Below are 11,026 nucleotides of genomic sequence, written 5' to 3' on the forward strand. Positions count from 1 at the left end.
ATATAAAACCGCCTTGTTAAAAAAATAAAATGAAATTAACAAGGCTTTTTGCAGCGAAGGGCTGGCTGTATCAATCTCACTGGCACGATTTTTGTCATGGTATCAGGATTTCAGCATTTAGACAATCATCTTGTGGAATAAATACAAATAATTCTGAAGAACATTTAATTTCAGTACAAAAGTATGTGAAGTAAAATTTTTAATGAACTATTGTGTTACAAGGAAGCTTAATACACACCTGGTCCAGGGGCCCTACAGACATTTTACGGATATTATTTGATACATGATCCCAGGTGGATCCTTGAGGATAGCTTGGTGTGATACCTTGCCGGTACCAAAGATTGCCTGTAAAATAAATAGTCCCAGTTACAGCTCGGGATGTCTGCCGTGTCAAAGCGTTAGCTAACAACGGAGTGAGTCAGTAGCTCATAACCTACTGCGTTCTGTGGAGATGCATTATGGTTTTGACTAATACATTACAGTGAAGGACAATGAAGTTCCTACTTTGGAATTTGTATTTCTATAGTATTTGTATTTCCATTTGTGTTTTTATAGTTATAATCTTCCTGGGGGAAACGTTCACATAAAGAAATATGCACCAGAGAAGTAAAACAAATGAGATCAAGATCTCTGAAGGAGACTGGTGTTAAAGGCTTGTTTCTTTTACAAAAGGATACTTAGTTTTTTAACTTGCAATGATTTGCAATGGGAAGGTATTCTTCTTCAGTTTTGCGTGTTCTAGGGTTTTCAACAAATCCTTCTGTGCAATTCTCTTCTTTGAGAGTCATCTATCGCTTCCCTGCCCTCCAAAGTAACAGTATCAATGCTGGATTCTTGCTATCTAGTGCACTATCAGATATAACAAAACCCAAGTCTTCAAAACCAGTAATTAAGCAAGCTGCCTACTCCATCTCTTTGAATATAAAATAATACTCCTCTTGGAGCAACAGTAATCTGTCCACAAAAGCTCTGAGTTACCCTCTCCTTTTTAAATCTATCTCATGTACACCGATTTAATTTTTTAACACTGATAAATAATTCTTTAAATACCTTACCATTTTTATCCAACACAAACACAGATGTTCGTCCTACTGAGACTTGTTTTAGCTTTTGTTTTTGAGGTGAAGGAATATGGTACCAACAGTCACCTAAAAGTCAAAAATACTTCAGTAAAACATTGAGAAAACAGAATTATGGATGAGAAGTCTTGGAAATGTCTGCAGTTGAAATACATATCTGTGCAAGAAAGCTGTGAATGACATTACACTTAATATATTTTTACTAGCTTGTTTATAGAAATAAGCACTTTAAGTCACACAAATGAAGAGCAAATTAACTGCTGTAATTAACGTATTATTAATATGCACTATTTTGCACAGCTCTGCTAAACAAATTGGTCTTTTTCAGCCAGCAATATAGTCGAGCTTACACAGCATATAAAATGGAGACTGTATGAAAAAAGTACAAGTACTTACCTGCAGGTTTTTTTTGAGACACTGAACCCCGATAGAAGGCAGAACCATCTCTAGCAATAGCCCACACTTGGTAAAATGCTCCAACTGAGATGGAAATGAAGGGCTGATCTGTTCCCACATGCAGCCAGGATGTTCCCTAACAAATCACAGAAGATGAATTCTGAAGCAATCCTTAAAAACTCCACAACAAAATATAGCTGATTATTGCCAAATGGGAAAAGCCCTAGATAGTGAAAAAGTTTCTTAAGAATAATTCTTAAATAACGTAACAACTGAACAGAAACAGGGTACCTGATCCTCAAAGATACTTGGATATAGGACTCTGAAAACAGCTATGCTGGACTACAACAGGGTCTCTTCTGTTGAATTCACTGGAATTTAGGCAGCTACATGTCTCTGAATAGCTAGGCTAGAGCCTTTTTTTGTGAGAACAATATTATCACAAAAATCAAGTGATAGGGGACTTCAGATTTCAGACACAATATTACAGTTCTTGCTGTTGCAGTGCCTTTGTAACTGATATAAACCGAAAAAAAAATCGTTGCTATAAATTTTCAACTTGCAGTTTTTCTCCAAATTCCAGTAAAGTATATAATTAGATTGTTTCCCTTGCTGTAAATATGGCTTAAAAATCAGTGTATATCAACCATAATTTGATGTTGCAGCATGTAGTCTATTAGTAGGAAATAAGTACTCCTATTAAAGGTACTAGGACTGTTTGTTCCTTTCTGCATACTTTACTGGACATTTGTTCATTATTATTTCTGTCCCAGTCCATAAAAAAAGTCAAATCTGTAAGTTAGTCTGGGCCCACCTGTCTTAAATAAGCAGAGTCAGTTGTCAATGGACCAACTCCTGATCTCGACAGCCATTAGACTGGGACTGTACTTTAGAGAAATTCTATCCCTCAGCCGTTCATTTAAATGGGCTACGATACATTATCAACAATTGAAAAAAAAAAAAAAGGAGGAACTTAGCTATCAGTGCAGAAAGTGAAAGTAAAGTGCTTCACAGGAAGATATACAGGGGCTGAGAGAGGCTCCTGCAAGTGATGTAGCACAAGCTAAGGTAGATAATGCAAGAAAAGCACTGTTGTAAGAAATGTGGGCAGCAAACTGCGTTACAGTTGATGGACAAGGACTTTTAAATCTGAGACATGAAAGAAAAAAATGACAAGGTGTTCTGAGAGCGGGCACTGCATGATGGTGTGTACGTACTTGCATAATTACATTAAATACATCAATACGGCAGTAAAAATAAACAGGGAGCCTTACAGCTGGATTTTGCTGTGTCACTCCAAGCCTGCAGAGCACGTCTCCTTTGTCACTGATTGCCCACAGTGCTACTACTTCTTCATCATCTGCATCTGAACTGGGAATTATGGAGATGTCCCACAGGGTAACAGGAGGCACTTCCAGCCATGGCCCGTTGGTGACTATCTTACATTTTCTGAAGCAAAAAAACCCCAAACCCATCAGAAGTATGTACTTTCTATAACTGAATTTGTTTCCCTGTCCATTCTTGACTTCAGTGCAAACAATCCTGAAGTTTTTTTCATTAAGTAGGTACAATAAGCATTAGTATTTTTAATTTGAAAGGGGTTTACAACAATTAATCACATCTGTACCAGGTTTTGAATTCTGACATATTACTGATTTCTCAAAGCTTTTGTTTTATAAAAAACCTTACTTTATTATAAACCAAGGATGCCCAAGAACTCTGCAACTTGTGCTGCACTGCTCCCTAGCTCTCGAAAACAGCTGGATAGTGAATATTTGACCCCAAGCTGAGAATCCCACTGCAGAGAGAGCTCAACACCCGGTTCGTTGCTTCCTGTGTCTCGGTTAAGGGAATCACTTTACAGGTAGTATTTTGGTGGAGCCTGTTACAAAGTTATGTAGCATCCTGAGGTAAGCAGATGTAAGACAGCTCTGAATGAAAGAGCTGAAGGTAGATAATTCTGGGAAATTGTCTGGTTTTTCTATGGAAACTGCAAGAAAGTAGTGCTGCCTATTAGGGAAACTATGTTAGAGTCTATCATCCCAACAGCAATTTTTATGAAGACTATTTTAAAAATCTCAGGACATTCCTTCTTTCTCCAGTTCTGAAAAACTGGATCCAGCCCTGAGCTGTTCCCTATTTGTCTTCAGTTTTCAACTGACAAAACTAGAGGCAATGTTTAAGCTTGAGAGTATTTCTCAAGTTGCTTCTTTTATTTCAAATCACCATTCTGATTGATTGGATGTCGTTTGTTTTGTTGCACATCCTGAAACAACAGTTTGATGCTTCGGGACCTTAGGTCAAAGATTTTTGTACGAGGAATGAAATACTAGCTTTGTAGTCTCAATAACAAACAGAACAACGTGTAACTTAGTTCACAGCAATTGATTAGCATAGCTGTTAGAGACTTTAGTACAGAAAGCAAAGATAAGCTGGAAAAACAGTGAACGTGCAGACTTTCCCTACTTGACACAATAGACTAGAACGTAGTGGCAGTTTGCTGTTTTTCCAGGTTGCAGCTGAATATAGCATACGGTGAATTAAAAGGGGTTGGGATTACCTGTTGCCTAGTATGCAGTATGTGGAATTCTTATGTTTAAACTACTAACACAGAAGACATTATCGGTTGTTATAAGTGACCTAGTATGTACTAATATACGTAGACTCCACTATTCCTTAATCATTTACCATACAGAAAATCAGATACGTAGAATAATCTGCTGATGTTTACCTATGGATTCCACAAAATCGAATTGTGTATCTACCTGTAAAGGCTTAAAATTAAAGCTATAATGCTAAAGAATCACTGGAGATGGGTATTTATTGCAGGTTTCTTCACTATTGCTTTAGTTGATTGGGTGAGGAGACTCTTCCCCTCATAGCCAAAGGAGACTTTAAGGGAACAGTTAGCATTCACGTTAAAAACATTTACTTCTATCTTAGTTCCTCACCTTGCCCAGCGCCTCCGTCGGACAAAGTCTTTCATTGTCTTGTGACCATGGTAGGACCTACCAAAACAGATGAAAGTAGGCGTTTGTGAGGATGCCAGAGCATGTCCGATGTCAGTGCCAGCCTGGGAGCACTGTCGATGTATCTGCCCAGTAGACATGCCTGCTGACTGTACAACGCTTGAAACTATAGTTGGCTAAGCTCACCTTGCTGCCCTGCCTCTCCAGCAAATTTCCATGTCAGTATCCCCATACAAAGGGAGAAATCAAGGCACACTTGTCTCTGTTAAAGCACAGCTAATGTGTGAAATAGCAAACAAGAAGAAATGAGGACTTAAATGTGTGGCATTTGCCTGCTAGGATTTTAGGTAGAAGAAGGTATCTCCTTACGCTGGAAAGTCTGCTGCATACTGCCAGCCCTCCCGATCAGTTCCGCCTGAAGTATTAAAATCAATATACCAGTCGGACACCTATTGTCAGAAGGAGATAAACAAGCACAATCAACACCAAATGTATAATACAAACAACCTCTTAATGTAACACTATCTCCCTTCCACCTTTTGGAGTGCAGTGACTTGATAGAAACTTGCAATATAAGTTCATAGGGGCCCTATTTGACGACATGCAGAAGTTTCCAAGTCTTTTTAATTCTGCTGGAGGGAAAAGGATTGGAACAGAAGTCTAAGTCTCACTAAACAAAAAATTCGATTCAATGCTTAACATTCTTTTGACGTTCTTTTGGAAGTCTTGCTATTGTACAAACAGGGAAACCCAAGGTTAAATATTAAAATAAATCCAGGAAGAAAATTGGGGTCACTTGAGCCCAAGTTTTGTACCCTACTTGCTAAGGCTTGCCTTCATAGTAAAAGGATTTTTAAGACAAAATTTACCCAAGACCACTGTGGAGAAGGAGGCTTGGTATTGACTTTCGTACATTCCTGCAGGCCAGAGGCATCGCTCCACATGTATCTGTCTGTTGGCAGACCTCTGTGGTGAAACAGTGTACAAGGAATGCAAGGTCATTTACAACAGTGAATTTAAAAGGCGAGGGAAGAAAAGCCTGTTTGTAGCACCTCCTACTTTTATACACGAATCAGTCTTTCATTGGTCTGTATTCAGAAATACCACAGGGCTCATGAGTGACCAGGATAGTGGGAAAGAATCTGTACAATTGCTTCCTGTTACACCACACTTGACGACTATGTAAACTTTTCTCTGTAGAGTGATATTCCTCATTTCTATTTAAAACTGGAAGGTGAATCCTGAGTTTCTCTGGCACAGCCAGCCATATATGTGAGTGCTTGTTCAATACTTCTGTTCAAACATACGATTCAAGGACCCAATGTATTTAACACAGTATGTAAACGAATATATAGATCCTAAGAAGGACTGTGCTCTGTGAAAGATGTTGCAAGCAGACACACTTTGTTCATTCACAAAGCACAAATCTATAATGTTTTGCTACAAATGCATTTTGAATAGATAATTACAGATCCAGAAAAACTGAGAAACACTGCTCCTTCCATCTCAAATTAACAATAAATGTTAGAGGAGAGTGAAAATAGTATCACTGTAATAACTATTCTGAAATGCTAGAACCCTGTTTCATTTGACAGCAGTAAAAATTACAGTAAATAAATACAATAAATTGAATAAATAACCTGCTGCTGTATCCAGTGACTGGGTTCCACCGTTGGTTCTCATAGATGTAAACACATTTCACATCTGACTGTGTGTAAATGTTATCAGCACTACTGGCCAGTCCTGTGAGAAATAAATGATTTGGATTAAAATAAAGCTGAACCTTGAAGACACTACATTTTAAATTCCAATAGCCACAATAATATTACCCATTATCCTATTTCTCACTCTCAAGCTGAAAATATAAATAGAAAACTGCAATACTAATTCCTTCTCGAGTGTGGCCTGTTCACTGTATAACCCTGCGTGTTATTTAGGCTAAAGGAAGGACAGCTGAAATAGTTTCAATAGCTGTCCGAGCCAGGAAAGCATGTAAGATATGTGCATGCCATAGCAGACCAATTTTCCATACCTTGAATGAAGCCACCTCCATATCCACCAGTATAAACCCAAGCTGTGTGATCATATCCTATACCCCACACTATGCCTCGATTATTGCACTCTATCAGTCGAAGATGACCTCCAACTTGACGCCAAAACCTGCCAGAAAAAGTACAGATTTAGATTTAGATTTACTCTGCACCACATCCATCAAGAATGTGTACTTTCCCCTCCTACACCTCAACACTCTTAAGCAACTTTATATGCTCGTTAGTTCAACATCTGTGCAATCTGTAAGTGTAGGCAGTTGCCAGTTGAAAGCATTTCCATCTAAGTAACTACTGAAAAGTTAGTTGAAAAGAACTTGTCTGCCACTACTTGGAATTTTCAGGCTTTGCAATATTTTACTTTCCTTTTCTTTTATGGCTTGTGTTTTACAAACATATGTATTTAAAACACTAGTTAGGATGATCTTGCTATAATCTTTACATCTTAGTAGCCATCGTCTGCCTCAGCTTTACCTCCATCCTCATTTTTTAAAATCTACGAATTGCCTTTATCTAAGAAGAAAAGAAATAATTTATGTATTTGCTATGGAGCCTGGTAAAAAACAAGGGCTTTAGTTCTTCCTATTGTCCTAATTTTTGCAGGTTAATAATTTTCTGGAGTTTTACACAGCCAGTTAGCCATGGTACTTTTCTGGGGAATGGGGAAACTAAAGAGATTACAGAGTATTTTAGTTATCAAAATGGCAGGAAATCACCTAGGCCATGGATCCCCCAAACTAAGATGCCAGAGCGCATCAACTTAGTGATCTGCCAGATGTTGAAGGTGCTCTAGCTTGAAGGAAAAGGGCTAAAGGATCTCTTTTCTATTAGTCAATGACACTTTGTGCAAGTAACTTGAAACTACCAGTTTTGAAGTTGGTATGCTTTGCTTGAAGGGTTTGCAGTATTACATTGTCATAGTTTTAATAGAAACTATAAAGCAGCTGCCTCTGGACTGCAGTCATTACGGAGGACCAAGAATTTCAGATTTCCTGACTCAGCTAAAACTGAAAGCTCAAGTCACATTCCAATTACAGCGATTAGGTTTACATTTAGTCTAGGCCATCTCTTAATATAAATAATTATGGCATTAAAGACACAATCACCAAAAAATGGGATCTCAATGAGAAAGCCTTTTGAAATCATATTAATAGCTCCAGCATCTAAGAATTAAAATATGATTTGGTGAATTTCTTCGGATGTACTTATGAATATGAAGGCAGCCGTTAACCTTGCCGCTGACAGACATCTGCAGAGTACTACACTCCAACAGCCCAGCAAAGCCACTGACTCGACATGCGGCACAGCCTTTGCTGGGTGGCATCCCATGCAGAGGGAACAGCTTCTGCAACCTCTTACATTTGATCACACGGCATCAGGTGTGGTCCAGCTTCCAGCTCAGGACTGGGCTCACTAACAAAGATGTCTCCTTTACAAGTAACTGACCAAATGGCGTGGTGAGAAGGAGGGCCTTGAATCCGTCTGCTTTCGCAACAGGACATGTTCAACAAAGACAGCTACAAAACAAGAGGCAGAGAACCAAAACCTTTTGTTTACAGTGAGAACAAAAATCTCCATGGATGTTTCAGTACTACAAAACAAAGCTTTACCTTTGCAGGTTCTTGCAAATCAGCAAAGTGAATTAGCAGCTTTTTCTCAAAGGCACTGGAATTCAGTGTTTTAGAAATTATTAACACAATCTTTGGAACCAATGTGATTTGTAGTATCAGATCATTATGAAGTATCTTCAGGTTTCCCATTGCTTCAGCAGGTACGTGCCTGCCTGCCTATACATAAGACTCTCTACAATAGGTAACAGTTCTTTTTTTACCAATGTGAAAAAACAGACTGACTTAAACTCCTAGCTCATTTGTATCCTAATCTATACATGGATATAGGAGGGGAAGGAAAAGCAATTATTGGTTTTACTGTGTGTAACTGCAGCATCAGAAAGTGTGCAGACTCCACAGGAAATAGGAAGACTCAGGTACCCCTAAGTAAGTTTGAACAGACTCTTAAAATACCTAAAAGGGGAAAACAGATAAGTAAATAGATACTGTAAATGTAATACTGAGATTTCAGAGACTAGCTTTTATGTTTTATTCCAGATATTGCCAGCTTGAAATGATATATCCACAGAATTACCCAGTCATGCATTTCTTGCTCTGTTGAGGCTGCCAGGCAAATTGGCCATCGTTGTTTTGTCCTTTCAGGTGTATACAGTGCAAAGGAATGTTTGGCTTCATTCAGCACTTCAACTATAATAGTGACTTCATTCAGGAACACATGGATGTACTAAGACAAGAGAAAAAAAAAGTGTGACTAAGACAAACTCAGAGATATCTTCCTCAGGACCAGCATTTTTGCACGTAGGGACAATGAGCAAGGCATCCCTGCCAAAGACAGCAAAGAATCAGTTCTTGGTGCAGAAGGAATGGGGTTCAATTTCCAGTCCTGCCTTACCTCTGATGCCCATTGGCCATATGCTTTAACCCTATTTACCCTGGCCAGCTAAGCTTGGCTCTTTCTTAACAATCAGGAACTTTCGAAAAGAACTTATTAGTGCAAAGCTGATGGTTTAAGCAATGTGGATGGTCGGTGAATGGCTATTGCTGATACAGCATTAACACAGCTACAGCTTAGAAAAGCTTACAAATTGCTTAGAAAAGCTTACAAATTGCTAGTACCCTGGGCTACATTTGAATTGGTTCGCACAACTTAAAACAATAGCATACCATAATTAGCCTCCCTTAAGAAAACTGTTTTCCTTTCAAAGGTTTTTCTTCACCAAACGCAGCTCTCAAGGGTCTCAAGCTCAACACACCTTTTTCTCTTCGTGATACATATAATAGATGAACAGGATGCTGTCGCGCATTCCATCACTCCCAGTGAACTGCTCAAGTGCCACTCGAACATCCATCCATTTATGAGGCTTCCAATTCCTCCACCATTGCAAGGTTCCAGTTTTAACCCAAACCGACTGCAACACAAACACAAATTTAAAGGTGTAAGGAAACTACATGACTTTTTCTTTCTCTCAAATACTATTTTTTGTGACTGCAAGAAATCTCTGCTGCAGGTCAGTCTGTAGCGCATCAGTTAATTCTGACACAGAATATACCAGGGTGGCCAGGAAGCTGAAGAAAAAATGAAAACTGACAAAACTGGATAGAAAAGATGCTGAAATAGGATATGCAGAACAATGTTAACATTCTACCTCTACAAGAATACCGTAACACAAAGATACTAATTGACTGAAATGTGTTTCTATTATAACACAAGTTCAGTTTGGACTTTAAAGGCTTTTAACAGAATCTTTTTAAACTTGATTAAACCCCTCACCTCCAAGTGTTTTTAACCAAATGAATGCCAGATGCCATTTGGCAATTAGCAAGGAAGGGACCAAAACTGTGAATGAATGTGAAAAGAGCCGAGGGGTCATAACAAAGGGAATGTTAAAAAAAAAAGCTATTTCTTAAGTGGTGCTATTGATATTTCCATCATTGTTACTGTAAGTTACATTAACCTCTTAGTGGTCACAGAGAGGAAAAGTTCACCTACGTGAGTCACTGTTTGTAACAATAAAGAAGCCTCATCTTGGGGTGGAATAATTCGTACAGTGTTCCACTACTTCAAATGCTTGTCTGTGGATTTGAGGCTTCAGTGTACTCAAATAATGCTGACCAATGCTTCATTTGCTCCTACACAAAACTATCAGCTAATGTTTTTAGATAAAGGCTGAGGCTCCATGTTTGATAAGCTGCTCGTTTCCCACAGAGAGCTCAGACAGTGATAATTCAGGAAAGTTGCTGTAGACAGAAATAAGGACAGGAATATCAAGCTGACAGTAAGTTCAGATCAGTACATCAGGAATGTGTTACTGATGCCCAGTATTGATAGATGTGCTTAGCAGACGAGATAAGTGTTCTCACTGCTTACCTGCTCAATAGCCTGTTCGTAGTGCCTAAAATTCTCCAGCTCTCGCTTTGTTCTCTCACTGAGCTGCTGAAAAATCTGCTTTCGCCACGCTGCTGTCTGCGCTGGTGTGATAGACAGAGAGAGAGATTGCACAGAGGATGACAAATCTAGAACAGAACCAAAACCAAGAAACACCAGTGAGCTTTGAACACAGTTCCGTGGAAGGGAAAACACAACGCTGCTTTGAACACTGGACCGAATCAACCCTGTCTAACATAATATTTGTAGTTATTACACTTTGTAATCAATGTATTGCAGACAAACATTGTAAATGATGCACAGAAATGGGATGACTGCATGATTATATAGAATCTTTCCAAGCCATAACCTTGTAAAAATGAGAGTTCTGTAACTGAACTGCAAGACAATTAGGTAATACAATGCACTAAGTTACACTGTTATTAAAGACTGGAATACCATAGTTCATGGTTTACTTTGAAAATACCATTATATTCCACTGTCTTTCAAGAACCTAGATTTCAATCCCATTCAGTTATCAGCTGAACTCCCATTCACAATGCCTCTGAGTAATTTCTGTATCTTACTCCAGTCTCAG

The 11,026-nt window shown here is 38.6% G+C and overlaps 1 protein-coding gene across 1 annotated transcript in view; it reads right to left on the minus strand.

Annotated features, from left to right (window-relative positions):
• TECPR1 (tectonin beta-propeller repeat containing 1) overlaps nt 1-11,026 on the minus strand; it is a 21,283-nt gene that overhangs the window by 1,176 nt on the left and 9,081 nt on the right. Inside the window, exons 10-22 of the mRNA XM_009878432.1 lie at nt 10,432-10,577; nt 9,317-9,472; nt 8,638-8,787; nt 7,852-8,009; nt 6,477-6,604; nt 6,085-6,187; nt 5,314-5,410; nt 4,814-4,893; nt 4,427-4,483; nt 2,750-2,924; nt 1,476-1,611; nt 1,056-1,148; nt 239-345 (exon numbers count right to left, since the gene is read on the minus strand). Coding sequence (XP_009876734.1) covers nt 239-345; nt 1,056-1,148; nt 1,476-1,611; nt 2,750-2,924; nt 4,427-4,483; nt 4,814-4,893; nt 5,314-5,410; nt 6,085-6,187; nt 6,477-6,604; nt 7,852-8,009; nt 8,638-8,787; nt 9,317-9,472; nt 10,432-10,577 — 1,586 coding nt within the window. The remainder of the gene's footprint in view (nt 1-238; nt 346-1,055; nt 1,149-1,475; nt 1,612-2,749; nt 2,925-4,426; nt 4,484-4,813; nt 4,894-5,313; nt 5,411-6,084; nt 6,188-6,476; nt 6,605-7,851; nt 8,010-8,637; nt 8,788-9,316; nt 9,473-10,431; nt 10,578-11,026) is intronic.

The sequence above is a fragment of the Apaloderma vittatum genome, unplaced genomic scaffold (assembly GCF_000703405.1).
Source record: "Apaloderma vittatum isolate BGI_N311 unplaced genomic scaffold, ASM70340v1 scaffold9481, whole genome shotgun sequence".
Lineage (NCBI taxonomy): Eukaryota > Metazoa > Chordata > Aves > Trogoniformes > Trogonidae > Apaloderma > Apaloderma vittatum.